At 42.4% G+C, this 21,120-nt stretch overlaps 9 protein-coding genes across 12 annotated transcripts in view; 5 read left to right on the forward strand and 4 right to left on the reverse strand.

The window, feature by feature from the left end:
• The window catches only part of LOC126559341 (calmodulin), a 279,933-nt gene extending 263,149 nt beyond the window's left edge, over positions 1 to 16,784 (forward strand). Inside the window, exons 2-4 of one of the 2 annotated variants that reach the window (XM_050215486.1) lie at positions 16,031 to 16,062; positions 16,179 to 16,492; positions 16,645 to 16,784. In XM_050215486.1, coding sequence (XP_050071443.1) covers positions 16,031 to 16,062; positions 16,179 to 16,492; positions 16,645 to 16,746 — 448 coding nt within the window. In that variant the 3' untranslated portion in view covers positions 16,747 to 16,784. The remainder of the gene's footprint in view (positions 1 to 16,030; positions 16,063 to 16,178; positions 16,493 to 16,644) is intronic. The other variant, XM_050215487.1, reaches the window with a different exon arrangement.
• The window catches only part of LOC126559276 (zinc finger protein 593 homolog), a 338,322-nt gene that overhangs the window by 257,848 nt on the left and 59,354 nt on the right, over positions 1 to 21,120 (forward strand). The gene's annotated exons all lie outside the window — the stretch shown is intronic.
• On the reverse strand, positions 695 to 3,160 carry LOC126557555 (cell division cycle protein 16 homolog). Its single transcript, XM_050213364.1, has 3 exons — positions 3,056 to 3,160; positions 2,340 to 2,984; positions 695 to 2,263 (listed from the first exon to the last, which is right to left on the reverse strand). Exons 1-3 carry the CDS (start codon positions 3,116 to 3,118, stop codon positions 695 to 697), a joined length of 2,277 nt encoding a protein of 758 aa, XP_050069321.1. The 5' UTR covers positions 3,119 to 3,160.
• LOC126557540 (protein lin-9 homolog) lies at positions 3,614 to 5,418 on the forward strand. 2 transcript variants are annotated; one of them, XM_050213348.1, is made up of 2 exons: positions 3,614 to 4,509; positions 4,582 to 5,418. In XM_050213348.1, the coding sequence occupies exons 1-2, from the start codon at positions 3,666 to 3,668 to the stop codon at positions 5,400 to 5,402; spliced, it is 1,665 nt and encodes a 554-aa protein (XP_050069305.1). In that variant the 5' UTR covers positions 3,614 to 3,665; the 3' UTR covers positions 5,403 to 5,418. The 2 variants fall into 2 exon arrangements, with proteins under 2 accessions (XP_050069305.1, XP_050069304.1); XM_050213347.1 differs by having other exon boundaries at positions 3,614 to 5,418.
• Positions 6,626 to 8,822, forward strand: LOC126557729 (src substrate cortactin). 2 transcript variants are annotated; one of them, XM_050213605.1, is made up of 6 exons: positions 6,626 to 7,206; positions 7,299 to 7,409; positions 7,667 to 7,924; positions 7,990 to 8,127; positions 8,195 to 8,596; positions 8,689 to 8,822. In XM_050213605.1, the coding sequence occupies exons 1-6, from the start codon at positions 6,628 to 6,630 to the stop codon at positions 8,767 to 8,769; spliced, it is 1,569 nt and encodes a 522-aa protein (XP_050069562.1). In that variant the 5' UTR covers positions 6,626 to 6,627; the 3' UTR covers positions 8,770 to 8,822. The 2 variants fall into 2 exon arrangements, with proteins under 2 accessions (XP_050069562.1, XP_050069563.1); XM_050213606.1 differs by lacking the exon at positions 7,299 to 7,409 and having other exon boundaries at positions 8,689 to 8,807.
• Positions 11,251 to 12,036, reverse strand: LOC126558948 (ER membrane protein complex subunit 7 homolog). Its single transcript, XM_050215039.1, has 2 exons — positions 11,461 to 12,036; positions 11,251 to 11,386 (listed from the first exon to the last, which is right to left on the reverse strand). Exons 1-2 carry the CDS (start codon positions 12,034 to 12,036, stop codon positions 11,255 to 11,257), a joined length of 708 nt encoding a protein of 235 aa, XP_050070996.1. The 3' UTR covers positions 11,251 to 11,254.
• Positions 12,207 to 12,629, forward strand: LOC126559435 (uncharacterized). Its single transcript, XM_050215594.1, has one exon. It carries the CDS (start codon positions 12,255 to 12,257, stop codon positions 12,627 to 12,629), a length of 375 nt encoding a protein of 124 aa, XP_050071551.1. The 5' UTR covers positions 12,207 to 12,254.
• Positions 12,885 to 15,504, reverse strand: LOC126557378 (scaffold protein salvador-like). Its single transcript, XM_050213123.1, has 5 exons — positions 15,328 to 15,504; positions 13,688 to 15,176; positions 13,354 to 13,535; positions 13,143 to 13,275; positions 12,885 to 13,049 (listed from the first exon to the last, which is right to left on the reverse strand). The coding sequence occupies exons 1-5, from the start codon at positions 15,413 to 15,415 to the stop codon at positions 13,007 to 13,009; spliced, it is 1,935 nt and encodes a 644-aa protein (XP_050069080.1). The 5' UTR covers positions 15,416 to 15,504; the 3' UTR covers positions 12,885 to 13,006.
• Positions 19,606 to 20,716, reverse strand: LOC126559258 (uncharacterized). Its single transcript, XM_050215388.1, has 4 exons — positions 20,581 to 20,716; positions 20,387 to 20,477; positions 20,145 to 20,263; positions 19,606 to 19,843 (listed from the first exon to the last, which is right to left on the reverse strand). Exons 1-4 carry the CDS (start codon positions 20,714 to 20,716, stop codon positions 19,692 to 19,694), a joined length of 498 nt encoding a protein of 165 aa, XP_050071345.1. The 3' UTR covers positions 19,606 to 19,691.

The raw sequence follows: 21,120 nt of genomic DNA on the forward strand, positions 1-21,120 counted from the left end.
CTAGGTGCAACAATTTTAAATTATTTTCAACTCAAAGTACCTCAAAAACTATTTAAATATGGTCGCATTTCTTGGACATGAAATGTACCTAAAGCTCTTCCAAAATTTAAACCAACCTACTAGCCGGTGATGAAACATTTCCAAAAAAAGGTTATCATTTAGCCAAAATGAAATTAAGTGTAGAGAAAATATGATTTTTACCGGCCAAACAGAAAACTGAACAGCTGCGCGTATCGCTACAAAAATGTAGTTATTTAAAAGTTCTAGAAATATTGTTGACCAAGGTTTAGGAATACTTACGCCTTTTGTTGACCTGTACTCGATACTGCTCACGAACGGAGGCCTTCACCGATCGTCGGTTTTTAGTAAAGCAGCTTCTTCAGGTTTTAGTATATAGCTTATTGGTACTCTTATGGATCTCAACATCTGTGTCGTTGTTGATCTCAAAGGAGTAAAGTGTGCATCACCCATGCGTGTCATTATCACATTGCTTCAATAATGTGTTCGGAGTCTCTAAGAGCATCTATATTCTATAAATATTGTCCTTTCGAATGGCAAGAACATCAAAGCAAATGTTTGCGGTTTTATAAATTGTATTGGAGGCATGTTATGTATCAGGTTCGCGTACGTACTACCACTATCATGCAACAAACGGTTTTCAGCAGCGATTTTCGAATGGCAATTTTTATACATTTTATATATCGATACTCATATCATCCGCACTTGTATCGCTCATCGGAGATGTTTTCGTGTACCATTCGTCAAAATTCAACTGCATTCGCAGTGTAGGTCTAGGAACGCTACCACTGACCTCCTCACTCTCTCCTTCGTTGACGCTGCGCGACTCCGGTTCAGCCGATGTTTTAGCTCCGTCGTCCTTCAACAAATCCGCTTTATCGCTCTCCTTATCGTCATCCTCCTCCTCTGTGCCTTCCGCGGAGTTGAATGGAAGCGTTTGCTCTTCCGTCAGATCTTCGATCACATATTTCAGTATCGTGGTGGTGAACAAGTCGTCTCGTTTGAGAGACAAACTCTTGTGAAAAGAATCTACCGCATCGTACAGTTGACCCATTAATGCTTGCACAAATCCGATTGCGGTGTATGTTGCCGCATTCAGTGGCTTCAGCGACAAAGCCCATCGATGAAATTCTAACGCTTCCTCGTACTTTTTGTTTTTCCTGCAGCAATGGCCAAGGTTATTAAGCAATGGTTCCCAGCGGGCAGTCAACTGTTCATTATTCTGTTTCACCATCGTTCGCACCATTTCCAGAGTGCTGCGGAAAATTTCCTCTGCGCATTCGTAAACTTCACACTCGTACTTTAATACACCCAGCTCGTGCAAAACGAACACATCCAACGGTGCAATCGACATTGCTTGGTAGAAAAATTTTTCCGCCATCGCGTGATTCTTTGTCAGACCACACTCGACGCCGATGTACAGCAGGGGTAGATGGCATCCGCGCATCAGCTGCGTTGCTTTAAAGTATGCTGCCATCGCCTGGTCATGTTCGTTTTCCTTGGCGAACGAGTGCCCGTAAGCTAACCAGGCCGGGCCGTAGAGTCGGTCGAGTGCCGTTGCCTTTGAAAGGTATCGTCTTGCTGGATCGCTTTTGCCGATCAGATCGTAGTAGCACCCGACCGCATACCATGAAATGGCGTCATCCGGATAGAAGTCAACTAGTTTGTGGGCGACATAGAACAGTCGATTGCAGTCCTTCATCTCCATCAGGCATCCTATCTGTACCGTGAGCGATCGCTTGTGGTATGGATCCTTTTTCAGAATTTCCTCCAGCATTTTTATACATCGCCGGTAGTCACAGTTGTAGAAGTATTTTTCTGCCCGAGCGATCATTAAATCTATGCTTGATTCTAGCTTATCCATACACTGATCATACGGAATAGTCGATGCTGCGGAGTTAATCTTTGGACGATTGATGCGGAAAGGCGTTTCATGGCGCGAGTTGTTTGTTCCTCCAGCACTGAGCATTGTGGAACCCCCAGTCAAGCTCGTGCCGAGCAGTGATGCTCTTGTTAAGGAGGTGTGGATCAAGTAGGATGGATTGTTCTTAAGATCTTCCAGTATTTTGTTCGCTGGCGACATGATCTCGGTTGGTTTCTGTTTTGAGCGTGGCCCTGGCGTGAAGCTTTTCGAGGTGGAGGATTTACTCGTTTCGTTGTTTTTACAATTTTTCATCTTTTCCTTCAGCTCGTGCCAAAGGCTAGTGTTCATTAAGGATACGGGTGGATCATCCAGATTGGCTTGCTGCAGAACAAGAATCAGCACACAAAAATATGATTAACATTGATATTGTGCATCACACATCCCTTCCTACGCTTACCATTGCAATCGATTCATAATATTTCTTCAGCTTACTCTCGTACAATCGCTTGAGAACCTTTCTCTCCGCTTCCGTACATTGCTGCACCATTGGAATGTGCTGTATCAGTTCCTTTTCCTCCCAGGCCATCAGCATGTCATGTTGCACCAGCGCATCGAGTGCTTCGGTACAGTAAACTGACTTGTGCAACGCTTGAACGTAACAATCCATCGCTAGACTGCGGTTATCCATTGATTCCAACACCTTACCCTTGAGAAAGTACACCGACGCAATGATGTCGTTTTTAAACGGTTCCTCATATACGCTACCATCATGGCTTTCGTCCGTGATAGAATCATCCTTCATGCTCGTTGTTGTGCATGAACCATTTCGGCCGCCCATAGCACACGGTAGTGTTTCGCAGTCAACCGAATTGAGGATTTCCAGTGCAGCTTGGTATTCCTTGGCTTCGTTTAGGCATTCAGCGGCCAAGTAATGGCAGAGCAGATTTGTTTTCTCCAGCCCACGACTTCGAATGGCATACGCTGCACGCTGGAATTCCCGCAGCAAAAACATACATTGTGCCTCCCAATACACATCGCGCGGTTCGCCATTGCTAAGAACTGTTACCTTTTCGGCCCAAAACAGAGCCGTCTGGTACCGACGCTGGGATAAAAATGCAGGTGCGTAATAAGTTAAGCAACTCGTCTTGCGGTGTCTCCTGAAAAGACGCTTACCAGATCTATGTAGTTTTGCACAGATTTGCGATAGCACTCAATGTCGATTAGCTCTTGTTCCATCGTAAGCAATTGTAAACATGCACGCAGTTTAGGGCGCTTAAACCCGTTCTTCGAAGCACGGCACAACAACTGTCAATTCTTCCCCAACAATGACAATCGATGAATCGACGAACGGCTAAAGGGATGAATTTTGTATTTTCGATGTTTTCTCCTGCAGTTCAAAGCATCCCCAATACCATACACGGAGTGTGCCGCTGGAATTGGAAATTCCTAGGGTCACGCTGAACTAATCGTATGTACTTTCGTGGTTTACTCTATCTGTTTACCTCACTTTGCTCACCAGTTTCACTCGTAGGATGCCCGTAAATTCGGCGAAAAATTTACGCTTCATTTCTGCTCGAATCAGTGTGCTGGAGAGCTCGAGTTCGATGACAGTCGTCGGATGACGTTTTGTTCAGCTTCAATAATAACGCTGTAACGAAACTCACGCCTGCAAGCAAAACAGTGAAGAAATATTTTCCAGTGCTTGTAACTATTTCGCACGAAGCGGAAATCGATTCGTGCCACCTTGTCCCTTCCAAATCAATCCCGATTGAGTGCAATATCGATGGAAAGTGAAGGATCATCACCGCCCGCCTTTGGGCCTGCTGCACTAGGCTTGCATCCAGTGGGAACGAAATTTCCTGTCAAAACAACGAACACACAGCCCATGCAAGTACTGAACGCAAGAGGAATGCCCGCACGAATTCGAAAAAAGAATCGTCTCTTCTTCGACGACGACATCATCAACGACAAAATCCCATCCGTAAAGGCAACGCCGAAAAAAACTCCCGGCTCTGCAAAGAAACCGTTGCTCAGCAGCAAAACACCTCGCAGGGAGTTATCTACTTCGCCCCGAAAAGTGTTGCCCCGACTGTCTTTGAAAAAGAAGTATTCTTCGCGCTATGCACACCTGAAGCAGAGCGGCCGAAAAAGGAAGATCGATGAGCATGAGGAGAAGGTGCACGATATAATGAAAATGATCAATACGAGTGCATCGGCCGAAACAGAAAAGAAGCTTGGTCGCCAGTTCCGAAACTTTATCGTACTTTCCAAGGCACATCGGTTTTGCTATTTTGAATTTTTCTACAGTGACATCGACCGCAACCTGTTCGGAACACCGAGTGAATTTGAGCAGCTGGTGCAAACGCACTATCCACAGTTGAAAACGAAAAATCTCACCCGTGCAGAGTGGCGCAAGATTCGAGCATCTTTCGGTAAACCACGGCTCTTCTCACCAGCATTCATAATGGAAGAACGGCTGGAGCTGGCACGTAAGCGCGAAAAGATAAGAGTCCTGCAATCCAACAGTCTTGGTGACATATCGTTCACGGAGGGTTTACCCAGCAGCATCTCGAAGTTAATTTCGCCCGGCACGAAGGTGACGGCCAAACTAAGGACACCATCCGATGGTATGTATAGCGGTACGGTAGAAGGGTACGTTTCAGAAGCAAGAAGCTACAGGATCACATTCGATCGCACAGGATTGGGATCATGCCTGGTACCGGATTACGAAGTGTTTTCGATGGAAAAAGGCGAAACTATTAAACTGAACAGTATCACGAAGGATTACAGGGTAGCGTACCAAAATGCTTCTTTCTATCTCGCTTCCCCTAAAGCCAAACCCACGAACAGTTCTGGGGATCCGCTCCTCGGTAGCGACATAGGGCACAAGTTGAACACCAGTGGCAGAAAAGTGTTCTTCCCCAAAGACAATATCGGAGGATATCCGGTGAAGTACCTCGAGCTGATCGTGCGCACGAAGAAAACTCTTTCGGCGAAACAGATGAAGCTGCTGCGTTTGCAGAACATTACATCGGAAGCGCAGATCTACAAATCGTACGACAATCCGCTACCGGAAGAGTTCCGCAAGCGCTACGCCATGCTGATAGTGGCCATCGATAAGCTGAACCGTGATCTTGCCGATCAATTGAATCAGCTGCGCGAATACGTTGGTAGCTTAACGCACGATCCTGACATGTTGGCCATGATCACACCGAGCCATTACCGCGAGCAGTCCCGGGAGAAGGCGGCTCATATTTTCGAGAAAAACAACAAGGGCCACGTTAAGAACGAACATATTGCTAATCTGATTAAACATCTCACCACCATCATGTACCTTGCGTCGAATGTGAGTAAGAACGAGAAGGATGAGCTCAGCATTATGGCACTAAAGGGTGCGATCGTGGAAACAAGGGAACTGTTGGAACCGAGCAATGTGGCTGCATTCAATCGTAACGTTGCCAACCCGATGAGCTACATAGACTGTCAGCCGAGTTCTTCTAAATCGATAAAAACGGAGTAAAGTCAATAGTAAAGGATGCTAGACAGAATACGATAAGAAAAAATAATATGTGTAATATTTTAGTGTCAAAGAGCGACGAACTAGACGAAGAGAAACGTATAGTTGGCAGTGATGCATGCTCCATCTGGGTTAAAATCTTGACTGGAGCTCATCAATATCAACAGAAGATAAGGCAACATCCAACATAGGTGTGTAGAATACAAATACGATTAAACGATTTAAAAAAAAAAGTTCATACTGTAGCGTCGTAAGTGTTGTACAAAATGCGAATAAATAAGAAATAGAATGGTTATGTGTGTGCGTGAATTTAAGAAAAAAAAGCTTGTGTAAATTTTTCAGTTTTAATAAAAATACCTGTACAATAAGACTGCTTCGATTTTCTTCTTTTTGGACAGTCTCTGAGCGAACTTGGTAATACACAGCAAGATAAAAGCTAAGCTCTCTGAGACATGAGCTAACTGCTGATTTGACTCGGCAATGTCGAAGGACGCAAATGAACTGATCTAGGGACACAACCGTAATTAGCCTTGATAACAGAAAGTCTTTTGAAGGTTGTGTTTCGTTTCTTTCCATTAAGAGCTCGAGCAACAGGAAACTATGTGATTTTTCAGTTAGGTTTTGGCATGAAACCTATGTTTGAGAGGCGTATGCAGTCTGCCGAGACTCAAAGCCTGTATAAATAAACGAAAAAAATCCTATGCATGTTTGCAACAATTGCATTATACTTTCGTACCGTTCCAGAAGGCACAATCGCATACACCCTTAGCGCAGTGCATTGCAAAGATGCAACGAAAATTATGTTTTTTTTTAATGCGCTGTCAAAATGACTTTCTTTGTCTTTTTTTTTCTTTCTCTTTCTATCGACCAGTTGTCAAGCTTTCCGGGTCGCGAGCAAACTTGCTGTTGTGTTGAAAATAAGCATAGTTTTCACTGTTTGGTTGTTTTACCATAGGCCAAAAATGAAAAGCCTGTTGCCAAAATATTGATTTCGTACAGAAAACTCTTCATCATCGAGCAATTTGTCAGCCTGCGCGCAGTTGCCCCGTATCTACTTGCAACCCACAGACTGGTGAGTCAGCAACCAACAGCTCAGAGATAACACCGTTACAACTGGCAAGTGTATTATACCCCGCCCTGCTACGGTACATTTCAGCCAGCAGAGTTAACTACTTTGGAGCATTTCGTACCGATTCCTAACTGTCCTCTCGTTCTCTAGTTCATCATAATGTGGAAATCAACGGCCGGTCGCGATATCGATACGTGCGTCGTCAACCCAGGAGCCGAGGACGATGACTGGGAAACGGATCCGGATTTTGTGAACGATGTGAGTGAGCAGGAGCAACGATGGGGCTCCAAAACGATCGAAGGCAGTGGCCGTAATGCGGCTGCTATCGATATGCAACAGCTGCGCGAAGAAACGGAACGTGCCGATGCGGAAAAGAAACGCAAAGATGGACCCAAAGCATCGCACGGGTACGGGGGAAAGTTTGGCGTGGAAAAGGACCGGATGGATAAATCCGCCGTCGGACATGAACACATCGAAAAGGTAGAGAAACACGCGTCCCAGAAGGACTACGTGTCCGGGTTCGGTGGTAAGTTTGGGGTGCAGAAGGATCGCGTCGATAAGTCGGCTCTCGGTTGGGATCATGTGGAAAAGGTGGACAAGCACGAGTCGCAGAAAGATTACAAGACGGGCTTTGGTGGCAAGTTTGGCGTGCAGCAAGATCGTCAAGATAAGTCGGCAGTAGGATGGGATCATCTGGAGGCACCACAGAAACACGAAAGCCAGATCGATCACAAAGTGGTAAGTGGGAAGGTTCGGACGGTCGAAAATATCGTACGGTTCATTTATCTAGGGCGTTACCTTAATTTCATCGTCTTGCCGTGCCAATGTAGGGCTTCGGAGGGAAGTTTGGCGTTCAGAGCGATCGCAAGGATAAGTCCGCTTTCGGCTGGGATCATGTGGAGAAACCACAGATGCACGAAAGCCAGCTCGATCACAAAATTGTGAGTAGTTTCGTTAGAAAAGTAGTACGGGGTTGCACGTACTAAGTGGGTTGCTTCGAACGCTGTCACTATCTATGGCACACACACGCGCACACACACACACACTCGAGGTGATCGGTCTATTGTTTGTTTGGTTGTAACGGTTAGCGGAATTTAACACCACGTTTTCACTTTCCGTTTTACAGTAATATATAACTTGTCTTTTGAGTTTGTCTCGTTCGAAGTAACTAAACTGCTTTTTTGTCAAATTCCGACAGGGCTTCGGTGGAAAGTTTGGCGTGCAAAATGATCGAATGGATAAATCGGCGGTCGGCTTTCAAGAGCAGGATAAAATCGGAACAAACTACACGAAAGTGAAGCCAGACATTGGATCCGCCAAGCCGTCCAATTTGCGTGCCAAGTTTGAAAACTTTGCTGCTACTGCCGAGGAAGATGCACGGAAGCGAGCGGAAGAGCAGAAACGATTGCGTGAGGAAAAGGATCGACGTGATCGGGAAGAAGCCGCCAAACGGGTGGTAGGTAGCATGCCTACACTAAAGATGGGCTTGAGTAATGGATGAATTTGCTTCTGGTGTACCAGAATTATTCAGCAGAATCAACGGAGCCGAAAAAACCGGAACGGAAAGGTCCTATCAATACGGGACGAGAGGCCGGTGTCAGTAGTGCTATCAGCAATTTCAACAAACCTTCAGAAAATGCCTCGCAGGAAAAATCGAGGGTAAGTTACTGGGTGTAATTTTTGTGCTCTCTGTTAGGACCATGTTGATGTTCACCATATCTCGCAGAAAGGCCCAATTGTACTGCCCAAGGAAGAAGAACCACGCAAGCTGTTGGTACAACCGGACGTGATCCCTGCTTCAGAGTCTAGTTCAGTATTAGCGGAAGAAGTGAAGCAGCCCGAAGCGCCGGAAGCGGAACAGGTGCCGGAACCTGCACCAGTTACTCGAACATCGTACAGCGCAACGCCGGTCGCAGTATCGGAAGTAGAGGAACCGGCTGCCAAAGCATTTTCCACCGTTTCCGAACAGGTGCCAGATGTAGAACAGCCGGTGCAAGAAGAAGTTGAAGAGTTCATTCTCTCTCCAGACAATCCTGGCATACAAGCGATTGCGCTGTACGATTATCAAGCCGCAGCGGATGACGAAATATCCTTCGATCCGGATGATAAGATAACGCACATCGAAATGGTGAGCAAATGGGAAGATACATTCCGTGGAATGGTAAATGAAAGTGTTCGATGCACTAAACCGTACACATGTTTATCAAACATTTGTTTCAGATCGATGAAGGATGGTGGCGTGGATGGTGCAATAATAAGTATGGACTGTTTCCAGCAAATTACGTACAGTTGCTGCAATGAGTCATGCTCAAAGTCCTCGTTCAAATTAAGGCACAAATTTGTATCCGCATTTACGCAGTTGCACGCATTTAAAAGGCACATTTTTTTAACTGATTAATTTCTTTATCTTGCTTTATTAGACGTACTTTCATCAAAAGTGGATGCAATTGCATTCCGTTTGCTTTCAACTGTCTTAAATCACGTATCACGTTCTTCCGTACTGTAGTATCTTTTTATTTTGTTAACTACCAGAATGATGGCAAATTTGAGTGTATTAAGAAAAGGGTACTGTGTTTTGCGAATAGCTGTTAGAATAACAATCGCTTGCATGATGTACCCGTATTAAGTACCGCATGCCAACGAAGATGGACAACCTGCCAAAACTAGATGATGGGGTTGGTACACCACCACGCACCAACTAGCGTGCAACTCTTACTAGTTAGTAGTGTTGAAAATTGTCGCATTTGCAATTAGCATGTCGGATCGTTTTAGGGGAAAATAGTTAAACGAAATAAAACAGATAAACGCCACCTGTGGACCTATGGGCTCGCTAAGAGATATCCCAAATTGATAGAGCTGGCTGATCCTGTTTGTGCTGTAAATCCGTTCATTTTCATCTACATTGCTGGGTATTCAAAATCGGACACTTCCAATTCCGCAGTTCTTTCTAAATTTCAATGTATTTATTGGTTTCTTAGAATTTTAAAATATCATCAAAAGTATGCAATGGGCTTCTTCCCTCCTACACCATGATGTGAAAAAAGAATTGAAAAAACTCTTCTCTACGAAAATAATGGGGAGCAAACGACAAAAGTCTTCATATCGCGCTGGGCATTCAAAATCGGACACTTTGATTTACTAGGAATTTTCGTATGATATGAACAAATTAAGCAAAGATCAAGCTAGAACGCATCACTTCTTTCCGTAGCGTTAGTGATTGGTAGAACAAGTTCGTTTCAACAATGTCGAAACAAACAACTGTAGAAGTTAGAAAAATTGTAATTTCTAATTCAATGGAAAAGGGTACAAGTGTTAGAGAAATCAGTGAATTCATCAATATTAGCAAATCTACAGTCCACGACATAATGAAAAGATACAAAAATGAGGGTAGAATTGCTAATAAAACACCAAACAACGAATCAAAACGCAAAATAATGATAAAGACGGACGGACATTATTCGATAAATACGAAACAATCCCTTCCTGACCTCAGTTGAATTAAAAAACAACATCAGAAATATTCGTAATATCGATGTAGATTCTTCAACAGTTCGGCGTTATATAGGAAAACAAAATTTGTTCGGAAGGGTTGCAATAAAAAAAAACAATTACATCGGAGAAGAATAGAGTGCTTCGGCTCGAGTTAGCAAAAAAGTATATGGACAAAGATATAGAATTTTGGTCGAAGGTAGTCGGATCTAACACGGTTCCAACATAAGTTTTCATGTTATTTGGTATGTTATTATTGTTTTTGGTAGGTTCTATTTACGGACGAGACAACAATTAATCTCTACGGATCTGATGATCGCCGCTACGTGTGGAGAAAACTTGGTGAAGAATTAAATGGCAAATTAACCATTAAAACAGTAAAACACGGTGGAGGCTCCGTCATGCTTTGTGATTGTATGACATTAAAAGGAGTTGGCAAATTACATGTTATACGTTGAATCATGGATGCTACGCATTACATCGAAATTTTTAAAGCAAATGTTCAGCCAAGTGTTGAACAATTGGGTGTTGCAAATGATGTTCTATCAGGACAATGATCCGAAGCATAAGGCATTGACACGAATGTGGTTGTTGTACAACTGCCCATCAGTTTTAGCAATTCCTCCACAGTCACCAGACCCAAATATAATCGAGCATATTTGGTAAAAATTAAAAAATGTTGCAAAACGCAGACCTTTCAATTTGAAAATGTTAGTGGAAATAGTAAACGAAGAATGACATAAAATTGATTAAAATTTTTGTTTGAAATTGGCCTAAGTATGCCGAAAAGATTGCAGGTTGTAATAGATGCTCATGGAAATGCAACTCAATATTAATATTGCTTTTTTTTTCAAATACATTATACGGTGTCCGACTTTGAATGCCCAGCGCGATATGAAGACTTTTCTCATTTGGACTGCATTATTTTCGTAGAAAAGAGCTTTTTCAATTCTTTTTTACATCACCGTGTAGAAGAGAAGTAGAAGAAGAATACTGCACACTTTTGATGATGTTAAACAATATTAAGAAACCAATAAATGCATTGAAATTCAGAGAGAACGGCTGAATTCGAAGTGTCCGATTTTGAATACCCAGCAACTTGTATAAAAAGCAGAATCGTCCGTGTTAGGCGTATAGGATCGATACGCTGAAAATCATCAATACACCAAGTACACGCAAGTTCCCATTTTTCCCAAGTCGGCTGGCTTTATTATTTGCGTTGTCTGCTTTCTAGGTAAAAAAAAAACTTAAATTTTTGGGAAATCCCTAACCTCCAGTTACAACGTAAAACGAACGATTAATTTTTCTTTTTGCTTTGCTTTGGTTTTGGTTTATCCTTTTCCTTGTTAGCCTTGGCTGCAGCTGCAGCAGAACCGCCTGTGAAATATGATGTAAGCATTTCACTGAATTCCGGCAGATCGTTCGTCATCTGAAAAATGCATTTTCTGTTAATATTTGTGCACATAAGAAAACTCGTACAGCCTAAATGAGCCGTCACCTTACCTTGGATAAGTTCAAATTTTCCATTTCCTTCTTCGTCTCGGGATCGCTCATGATTTTGGGTAGAATCAGCATAATGCCAAGTGGTAAGATCATCATCAGCACCATCGGATTGAACAGGAAATCTGTTATTTTCCACTGTTCACGCTGCTGGAAGTATCGGAAACGGGTGAGGGCCTTCAACTTCAGCGGATAGGGCAGCTGTAGCACTTGCGACGGCTGGACGTAGTTCAGCTTGCGCGCACGGAACTTCCCCTTGGGATTGATTTCCACCCTCACGGGTTCATAGTAATAGTCCGGATTCACGATTTCCACCACATAGCTGCCGGACGGCACGGAACTGATCGCAAACGTGCCATCTTCCCGCAGAAATCCTTTGTATTCGCCACCGTTGATGGATATTTGTGTGTCGAGCTGCCAGCCCAGTTCCGAATCACCTCCGTACAGCTCGGGCGGATACACCTTGCCCTCGATGGCATACCGAGCGGCATCGTCGTAATCTTCTACTCCGTTATCAGCAGCTGCAAGATTTATTAGGCACAGTAAGGCCGCTACCAAAAAGCACAATATTATTTTCATTCTCAGCGATTGTTTGTAGCTCCCCTTGTGATTGATTTTTTCTTACGGTCACTACTGGGGTAAATTTTATTTGGAAACGTCAGTTGATTGTCATTACGGTTTATCAAACGTCATTTGTCAGTGCAATTATGCAACGGCCAAAAAAACACACTCTGACAGCTATGTTATTATGAATTGGTGCTCCAATAATTCTTCACCTCAATAGAAATCATCGAACGATGACTCTGTTCCAACAACCACGCTGGCTGCGAAGATGGATCCGACGCAAAACAAATCCAATCCCGATGGATCGGGCCCATCTGTGGAAAGGTCGGTTAAGCTTGTTCTACGCGATAGTGGCGTGGAACGCATTCGGAGGCGTCTGTTACATGATATATACCGGGCGCAATGATTGGGCCAAGTTTTACGGTTACAAAAGCGAGGAAGAAGCCCAGCTTCCGCAGGCCATCCGCTTTGCAAAGCAGCTTAACCTGCCGAACGCAAAAGTTGTTAAGTTGAACGGGCTTACCAAAACGGACGAGTACGAGCTGAAGGATCTGCAAGTGATACGATCAGGTACTGATGGTGCTGCTGCTGCTAGTGTAGAAAAGTAAATGGAAAGTGCAGAGAGCAGGTTGAGCGATTGTTGTGAAATAATTACTTTATTCTTGTAAAAATAATAATAATTATAATGTATGGAGGATGTAATGTGTGTAGTTTTCTTCCAAAATACGATACATCTACGTGTAGCAATGCTACACACAATCTTGCCGTTTTGTGGAACAATTTCGATAACTGAAGGCACGGATTAATATATGCATAAGCATATATGAACAACGTATGGGGTTGTTTTTAGTGTGATGTGATGATAGTGCATCTGCATTGCTCAAGGTATGCCTCGTGGCAAACGCAATTCTTCGATGAAGGAACTGTTTGATATCACATTTTTCTTTTCACAAGCACTGATACAGAGGTTCCACATCCAGTTCGATTACATCCGTCGAAGCTCTTGCATTCGCGAGTGTATCTGTATCCTGAAACATTAGTAACAAGTATGACACAATCATTAATAAATTGGTCGCACAATTAGCTCACATCCAGCCCGCGTTCATAAGCTTCTTTCTTACCTAATCACTTCGTATTTGGCAACAATAATGTTGCACTCTTGGCGATACAACTTTTTCATGATGCCAAGGAAATCCTCAAGTTGCTGTAGTTGAAACATGTCCCATTTGATGATGTGATCTTTCTCCGAGGAAGCTAACATAAAAAGAAAGGAAGGAAAGTATGGCATGATTACTCTTGTGGACCTACAGTTCCTGTTCACAAAATGCTTACACTTTGCATAAAGGAACAGCCATTCTGGGACCTTTTCCGTGTTGTATGGATTCGCCGGCACCAGGGCGCTATGGCGCGGAAAGTGCGATACGATCGGGCGAGGAATTTCTACAGCCGGTGCATGCGTTAGGTAACACGAAGCCAGATATGGCAGAGTTTGTTCGCCTTGGCTTCCGAAATAGCTTTGAAGAAGAGAAAGAGAGGAAATTTAAAACATATTGGCACATTAAATACGAGCTTACATTGAACCAAAGTTGTTTTATGTGCTTAAATTCAAATTTCAATACAATCAGTTCAACCGACTTTTAAACTTAAAAAATAAACCAGAACTTACTTGAAAATTCCATATCGTGCCGCTTCAATTCTTTGCCAACCAGTCGGCAAAGCTTTCCTGTCGAGTGGATGGGCCCAGTGCGTTGTTTTAGTGTTATGATCGATGTAATACTTTCTCCCTCTTAGTGTATAATCCACCGACCAGCCGGGCGGTAGCATCAGTTCCTCTTCACCATTGTCTCCTTCGGGTTGCTGACCAGCGGAACCTTGTGTAATACTTCGTTGACCCGGCACTGCCCCACCGGCTGCCCCCGTCGCCCCAAGACGAGCAGTACGTAAAACCACTTCCCCGTACGTCACACTATTGGGCTTATTTGCACCAATTATCATGTTCGAATAGAGTGGTTGGCTGGTTTGCTGTAATGCCTGTGACTGCACATGTACCGGACTGTTGCTGCTACCATTTTCACCTGCCACCGGTGGTCCGCTAACGCAAACGTTCGAGTAGAGCGATTGGTGCGATGAGTTGTTGCTGTTGTAGTTCTGGTATATCGTACCGGAATTCGTGTTACTGTAGATGGGCGATTCGGGACGACCGATCAGTTGGGACTGATTTTCATAAATCGGATACAGATGATCCTGTTGCAAGGGGTCTGTCTGGTTCTGGGTTGACTGATTGTTCGACTGTTGCGGCGAAGATGCCAGCTGAGGCGTTTGTCGGGTCGAATAATGTCGAATAAAAAGAGTCTGATCGTTTGTTAAGCTATTGCCGGACGAAGCGGACGAAGCGATGGGACTACCATTACGCATCAAATTTCCATAGCTTTCAAACCCATTTCTATGATTGTTCGGGTGATGTTGTTGGTTGTAGGATAGTTTGCGTTCGAATCCGGAAACATATCGCTCCTGTTGTTCCTGCTGCTGTTCCAGATGTAGTCGTTGCTCTTGCTGCTCCTGATGTTCGAGCATTTCCATCTGCTCTTGGCGTTGCTGTTCCTGCAGCTCCATTTGCTGTTGTTGCTGTTGCTGTAATTGTTTTTGCTCATGTTCTTGTTGTTGGAACAGTTGCTGTTGCTGCTGTTGTTGTTGCAGCCGATATAGGTTCGCTTCGCTTTGTTGCATTAGGATCTGATCGATCGTATCAATGTCCACATAATTTCCGTGGCTATTATTGTTCCTCACATCGTTCATGGGTAGCGCCAGGCCCATGGTAGTGGTCGTGTTTTTCACCAACATCATCGGTAGCGGTTTCGCATTCCCGTTCATCAAGCTAAGCCCACTGGACGCGTCATTGTTGGGGTTGATGTTGCCAAATTTGTTAGCCAAATTTGGAATATTATTGCTAGGTGTATACTTTCCTTCGTGGCCAAGGCCTCCCACCTTCGTCAACACCTTTGAATTTCCAAACTTTTGCAAATTCTGTATATTGCTGCTGTTAGCAGTCAGTGGAAGCCCCGGTGGTTGACCGGCATTGGAAACGACCTGCTGCGAGCTCCTTCTTGTTTTAGCGAGCTTACTTTTATTCTGCTCCGCGGTCCACACGTTAACAGCTGCAATTGAACAAATATACCGACAGAATACATACAACATTTCATGTGCGTTGGGTGTACAAGATTAAACTCGCTGCTTTCTAATTTGTTGTTGATAATCAATAGATAAAACCTAATTATGTCAGCATCGGAATACGCTAGCCATACTCACTTGGAATTTCCGGTGGTGTGTCTTTTTTCACATATTTTCCTACCACGCCTTCCTTGATAGATTTATCCTTACTTTTCCTGGACAACATTTTGTCGCCCTGCACAGTTTGTTCGCACAGCGTTTGGATGCAATGATTTGTTTTGAAACGCTGTGGAACTATTTTTCTGTACCCATTTTACCGAACGCGTTCCCCATCGAAAGCACACGAGCAAGGCTGGTTCACACCACGCAAACGTTTGACACCTGGATGCACGGATGCGAGCTTATTATTATTAACAACACTTTGATTCATTACAAAAGAATGCATGATTTACCGTGTAGAAGCTCAATGTACAAAAATAACACAAACTATTATAAAATGTATTGTTGCTGTTCATAATTGATGGTTTAGCAGCACACGCAAACGTTTGATGATGCGTTGGGTTGGTGCTGCACAGTGTTCGTTGGAATTTCAATCGGACAATACGGTTTGACAAGCGTTTCGCAGATTGTCTTGTGTGAACCGTACTGCATCTGTTTGTAGTGGGGCAAAGCCAAACGAAGTGAAGCAACAAGTGATTTGCAAACAGTCCGAGCGATATTTTCACATTTCTGAACTTGCCACACTTCTCTTCTGGTGCAATGGTTCGTATTGCGTTTACCTTAAACGTTGCTTGATATAAAAAGAATTATAATCCGAGGAAGTTTCATTGTGTTTTTTCCAGGCCCGTTACTTCAAGGAACAAGATATCGATGGTACGTGGACAGTTTTGTACCCTCTTTCCCCGTATGGGAAATGCGTTTGAATTTTGCACATATGCAGTGATGCATATTTCTACTGATGTACGAATTGTTGTCCCAATCAATTGCAGAGTTTCGTGAGTGTTTTTACTTATTCGCTCGCTCAGGCCACATAACGACGCTGGATGAGCTAACGGTAATAATGCGTTCGCTGGGACTTTCCCCCACCATACAAGAGCTGACCCAGTATCTGAAGAAGAAAAATGGACGCATGAGTTTTGCTGATTTTCTCGAGGTCATGCATCAGCATTCGCGCGTAGAAAACCTTCCCGACGAGGTGGTGCAAGCGTTCAAGGCCGGAGATAAAGCCGGTCGTGGAACAATCCCAGCAAGACAGCTGCGTCATCTTCTGCAGAACTGGGGCGAAGGGCTGTCGTATCGTGAGGTAAGTGTCCTCCTCACGTTGTTAACGTCAGAGAAGGAAGAGGAGGAGGCAGAGGATGAACAGAGCCTGCTGTTTAGATTTATCTTATCTGCAATATGACTTACCACTTTGCACGTTTGTGTGACCCTCGCTCTTTTCTGAATCGTCCCTAGGTGGATAACATTTTTCGTGAAGCAAATGTATCGAGCAGCGGTCATGTTCGGTACAGTGATTTCGTGCGAGTAGCTTGTGCTCCGGTTCCGGATTATTATTGACGAATAGTCGTATAAGTATAATTTTTACATTCCATCCGTATTTTGCATTGCGACAGCATTATTAGTTTGCTTACGACGGGTATGAGTCCTGTATTTATTTTGCTGCAATAAGATATTCTAAAATAAACATATTTTATTACAAAAGTGTATTTGATGAATGCACTTTTGTTAGATGTGGTTTATTCAATGATTTTGTGTTACAATACACGATTAGATTTTTTTCTTTCAAACGGATATCACTTCTTAAAACTGTGGAATTCTAGATGAGTTTCGCCAATATTCCGTAATTATTTTTAATTTTTAAAAAAGGTTACAAAAGAAACTAATAACAAAGGAAAGCCTACAGCTTTGTCGATTGCTAGTAGAGCAACGTTCAAATTTGTATCTTAGATATTATAGATAAACATTATACCCATACAAGAGGAAAAATAATACACGATTTATGTTGCGAATGAGTCAGCTCGGGATTACTTTTTTTACTTTACCCCTAACGACCCCCGGGAGTTTTTCTCTATGGCACGTAAACTAGAAATAATATATCGTTTCATGTTTTCGCGTCATAGCGCCGTTTATTGCTTGCGATTCGTTCGGTCTTGGAAAGAATGAAATATACTAATACAACGGTTGTTTTCAATAAAGTAAACTATAATTCGTTCGCCCGAAATAGTGCTTCTGCGTACTCTTGATGAAGTGCTTCTAGCAACACTTACGTAGATATTTGACTAGGAAGGGGTTTCGATAAGCAGTGTCGACTGCCGCTGGTCCGATTGTCAACTAGTATTGACGGTAAATGTATTTGATTGAAATGTATAAAGGTGGCAAAATGCTACTTAACGATACAATTGTTGAAAGATGTTCTCTAGTCGCCCCCGTTTGGCTCCCGTTTGCCTCCATGTCAAGTTTAATTTAGGCGATTAGTATTGACATATCTTGTTACAGAATTGCTTCGAAATGCACAGTACGTGAATACCATTACTAAAATTGCAATTTTGGCGATGCAAGATTAGATTCTCAAGTCTATTGCAGCAGATGACAAACTGTAGATGAATATTGCATCCGGGAATTAAATCTTAAAGTAACTGGTCATTTCGTAACGGTTAATGCAGTACCGGAGCTCTTTGGCATCCGTAATGTTGCTTTACTCCCGGCAACCTATGCTGAACATTCTGCTCTATATCTCACTATCACAAACAAAATTTCATTCTTGTCTTAATTCTGGTCTCATGCTACTAAAAACTCATACAAACTGTGTCACTGACTATTTCCAAAACAATTACAACACATTTACCTGCGTGCTGAGCGGGCCTGCAACATGTAGGGCCAACACCTTATTCCCGTACGTAGGATGACGATATTCATTGGCTCTGGCACACTGGCAAAATGTAGATTGCCTAATTTGATTAATATTAGGGTGCGTTATGATTGCATCTCTTGTGTTCGCGATGTTATTACAACTAATCACAATATTCCTGTTGAAGGTAGATACGATTTGAAAGTCAAGATTTTGATGCTTCTTGTGTCCGATCTGATCGTTAGCTTTCCCATCCCGTAGGTAGGCTGGCAGAGGCTCTATGGTAGATGGAATTTAAGTTTATCAATTTTTAATTACTCACTCACTCTCTCACTCACCAGCATGCCATCAAAAGTATTGGAGCATGAGGTCGAAAGACGCAGCTTTTGAAATAAGACGCAAACGCTGATGGCGGGTGATAAACAATCAAGTTTCATTCAGGATTATGCATTGTTCGATATATGATTCCTTTCTGCATCGTGCGTTGGGCCCCACTATTCAAACTGCCCGTGTGTCAAGAGTTAGAATTTGTGTTATAAATGTTGTTTTAAAGCTTTGTTGCATTCACATTGTGTTGTTTTAAAGTCCATCTGCGCTACGTCTAACTTTATACCCCTGAATCATTTTAAGTGCTCTTGTTTGAACGTGACTACCAAGCCCACGTTCCTTCGTACTCGCATTTGTTGTGGCTAGTTAGTTAGTAAGAATATATGAAATTTCTCGGCTGTTGCGTACGCAAGTGGAAGTCGTAGAAAAATATGTAGAAATTGTTTGCGTTTTGCTATTCCGACTATCGCTAGCTAGTTGTTTTGCCTAGGTTTTATGTGATTTAAATTGAATTGTGTGCAGCTTAGGTAGCGTACGAAAGTTTATGTGGCTCAGGGAAAAAGGGAAGTTGGCAGGAAATGTACGAGAGGATCACCTTATTCTTGTGCCTATTTAGAAGCTATAGAAAAATAGCTTTAAAACGTGTATTTGTTATGGGTTACTTTTTGTTTAGAAAATATTTAAAAATTTTATTGTTGAGTAGGAATCAGTCACTCTAAAGCGTACAATTTTGGTTGTCTAATTTGTACCAGTATCGAGCGACCCGATTCTGATCCTTTGAAAACTAACTCTTCCTAGTTTGCAATAAAAACCGTGCAAGATGAAGATAATATTTGGTGACCGTATGGTGCCGCGCCCGGCTACAGATCAAAGTGCTGAAATAGGAGATATGGAAGTGATCATGAATTCGATGCTAGTAGCATGTGTATTACAAAAACTGTTTCATGTGTACGGCAGCTACTACACCAGGTAAGATTCGTTTTACCAAATGGCCGCAGTATTTCGTAATAGTAAAATATTCTATTTTTTGTGCAGTTAAGAAAACACGCGATTTCTCCATATAGTTTGGAGACCATATTTAGTTCGCACAACGAAGAAGGAGAGAACATACTACGGATCGATATTATTAATCATCTCATTATGGGGACGTTGGGATAGCTATTTCGGTGTTTTTGGTTTTTTTTTTGTTCAGTAGCTTAAACTACTTTACAGGATCATCGAACCAGGGGTAGGGTGCAGAAGTTTAGTTTGTGGGTAGGTGGGATAGGGTAATGTACTAAGAGTGTGTTTTATAGCGAGATATCTAGTATTATGCGATCCACAAAATTCATGGAGTTTTATTCTTATGCGCTCGTCTCTTTTTGAATCCCCCCATTTGCTTCAGGAGCTGTGAATTTTCGTCGTCATTTTCTGATGCAGTTCGAAGCTCCCAGAGCCGTAACTTACGGGGAATATATAACAAACCTACAAGTGTTATTGCTGAATTTAAAAAGAGAGAAAAAAAAGAAAGTAATTAGACGATCGAAATAAAATAATAAATCGGTCGAACCGAAATAAATTTAATAGAATCTGTCGTAGATCGAAACGCTCATTCGATGTATGATGCTAAAAGTATATCATATGAAAAATAATTTAACCCAAATTGCATACCTACATACAACAGTAATTAATGTTGCATGATACGATAACAAATAATATTTTAAGCTAAATACCATGGTATTATAGTGCAAAACTGAACTACAGAATCTTATAGACTAGCTGACTAACATTATCTACTTACAGTTTAGGACACACGGGAATATAACGTAAAAGTTTAGCGTAGTTGAGCGGAAATACAAGGCCTCAGTTATGTAGAGCATCATCGTTATTGCTAATGAGCATCCTCCCATACTAACAACCCTTTAAATAGAGGGAATAAAAGGAAAATGATACACATTTTAAAAAATAACGCCCGTGTATACTGCAATAAGACATGGTAAACATGTAAAATGTAGATCACAAACAACGAAATGTTTGACTTACGCTTTGTAGTGTATGTACAGTGTGCAATGAACCAATGCGACTGCTTTTAATATGCAATAAATTCCCAGTATCCTAGAAATGGTATAATCGCCTAAGCAGGAGCAAAGAAACAATCGTTGAAGTGAGATAAGGCAATAGATGATACATATTGGTAATTAAATAATAACTTAAAAACATGCTAACATGCTATTTACCTTCAATAAATTGTGTTTCTGAGTGATCGCCCAGAAAACTACGTCGCTCGATGTAACATCGAAAGGCCGTTCCCAAATCCATGAAGGCCACAAATGCAATCCATCCGCGAAATGCGTATAACAGTTTCCGCTCCATTGTTGATAAATTGCTATACCCGTTGCTTGTTTAACGCAAGTGAATCATCGACGGAAGCTGATTTCACGTCCGTCGTACTTTCGATAGACTTGCAGGCAGAGCCTGTTCTTTAGTACCATTCATGTGTAATGTACTGCAGAAGAGATCAAAACTCGATCGATGATCACAGTGGTTTCGGTAGTTCAGTGCTGCAAGTTGCCAATTAAACAGAAAATACGTTATTAGGTTTTTAAATAAATTGAAGACGTAAAATTTATGCAGGTCGGGCATCAATATAGCGTTTTACGCCAAAGGTTTAGTTTAAGTTTTAACTACTGTTTTAGGTAATTCAATCATGCACATACGAGATAAAAATGTCATGAAAGATTTTTTTCCTTCATAAGGGGCCATCTTATTAAACATAC

The sequence above is a fragment of the Anopheles maculipalpis genome, chromosome 2RL, assembly GCF_943734695.1.
Source record: "Anopheles maculipalpis chromosome 2RL, idAnoMacuDA_375_x, whole genome shotgun sequence".
NCBI classification, from domain to species: domain Eukaryota; kingdom Metazoa; phylum Arthropoda; class Insecta; order Diptera; family Culicidae; genus Anopheles; species Anopheles maculipalpis.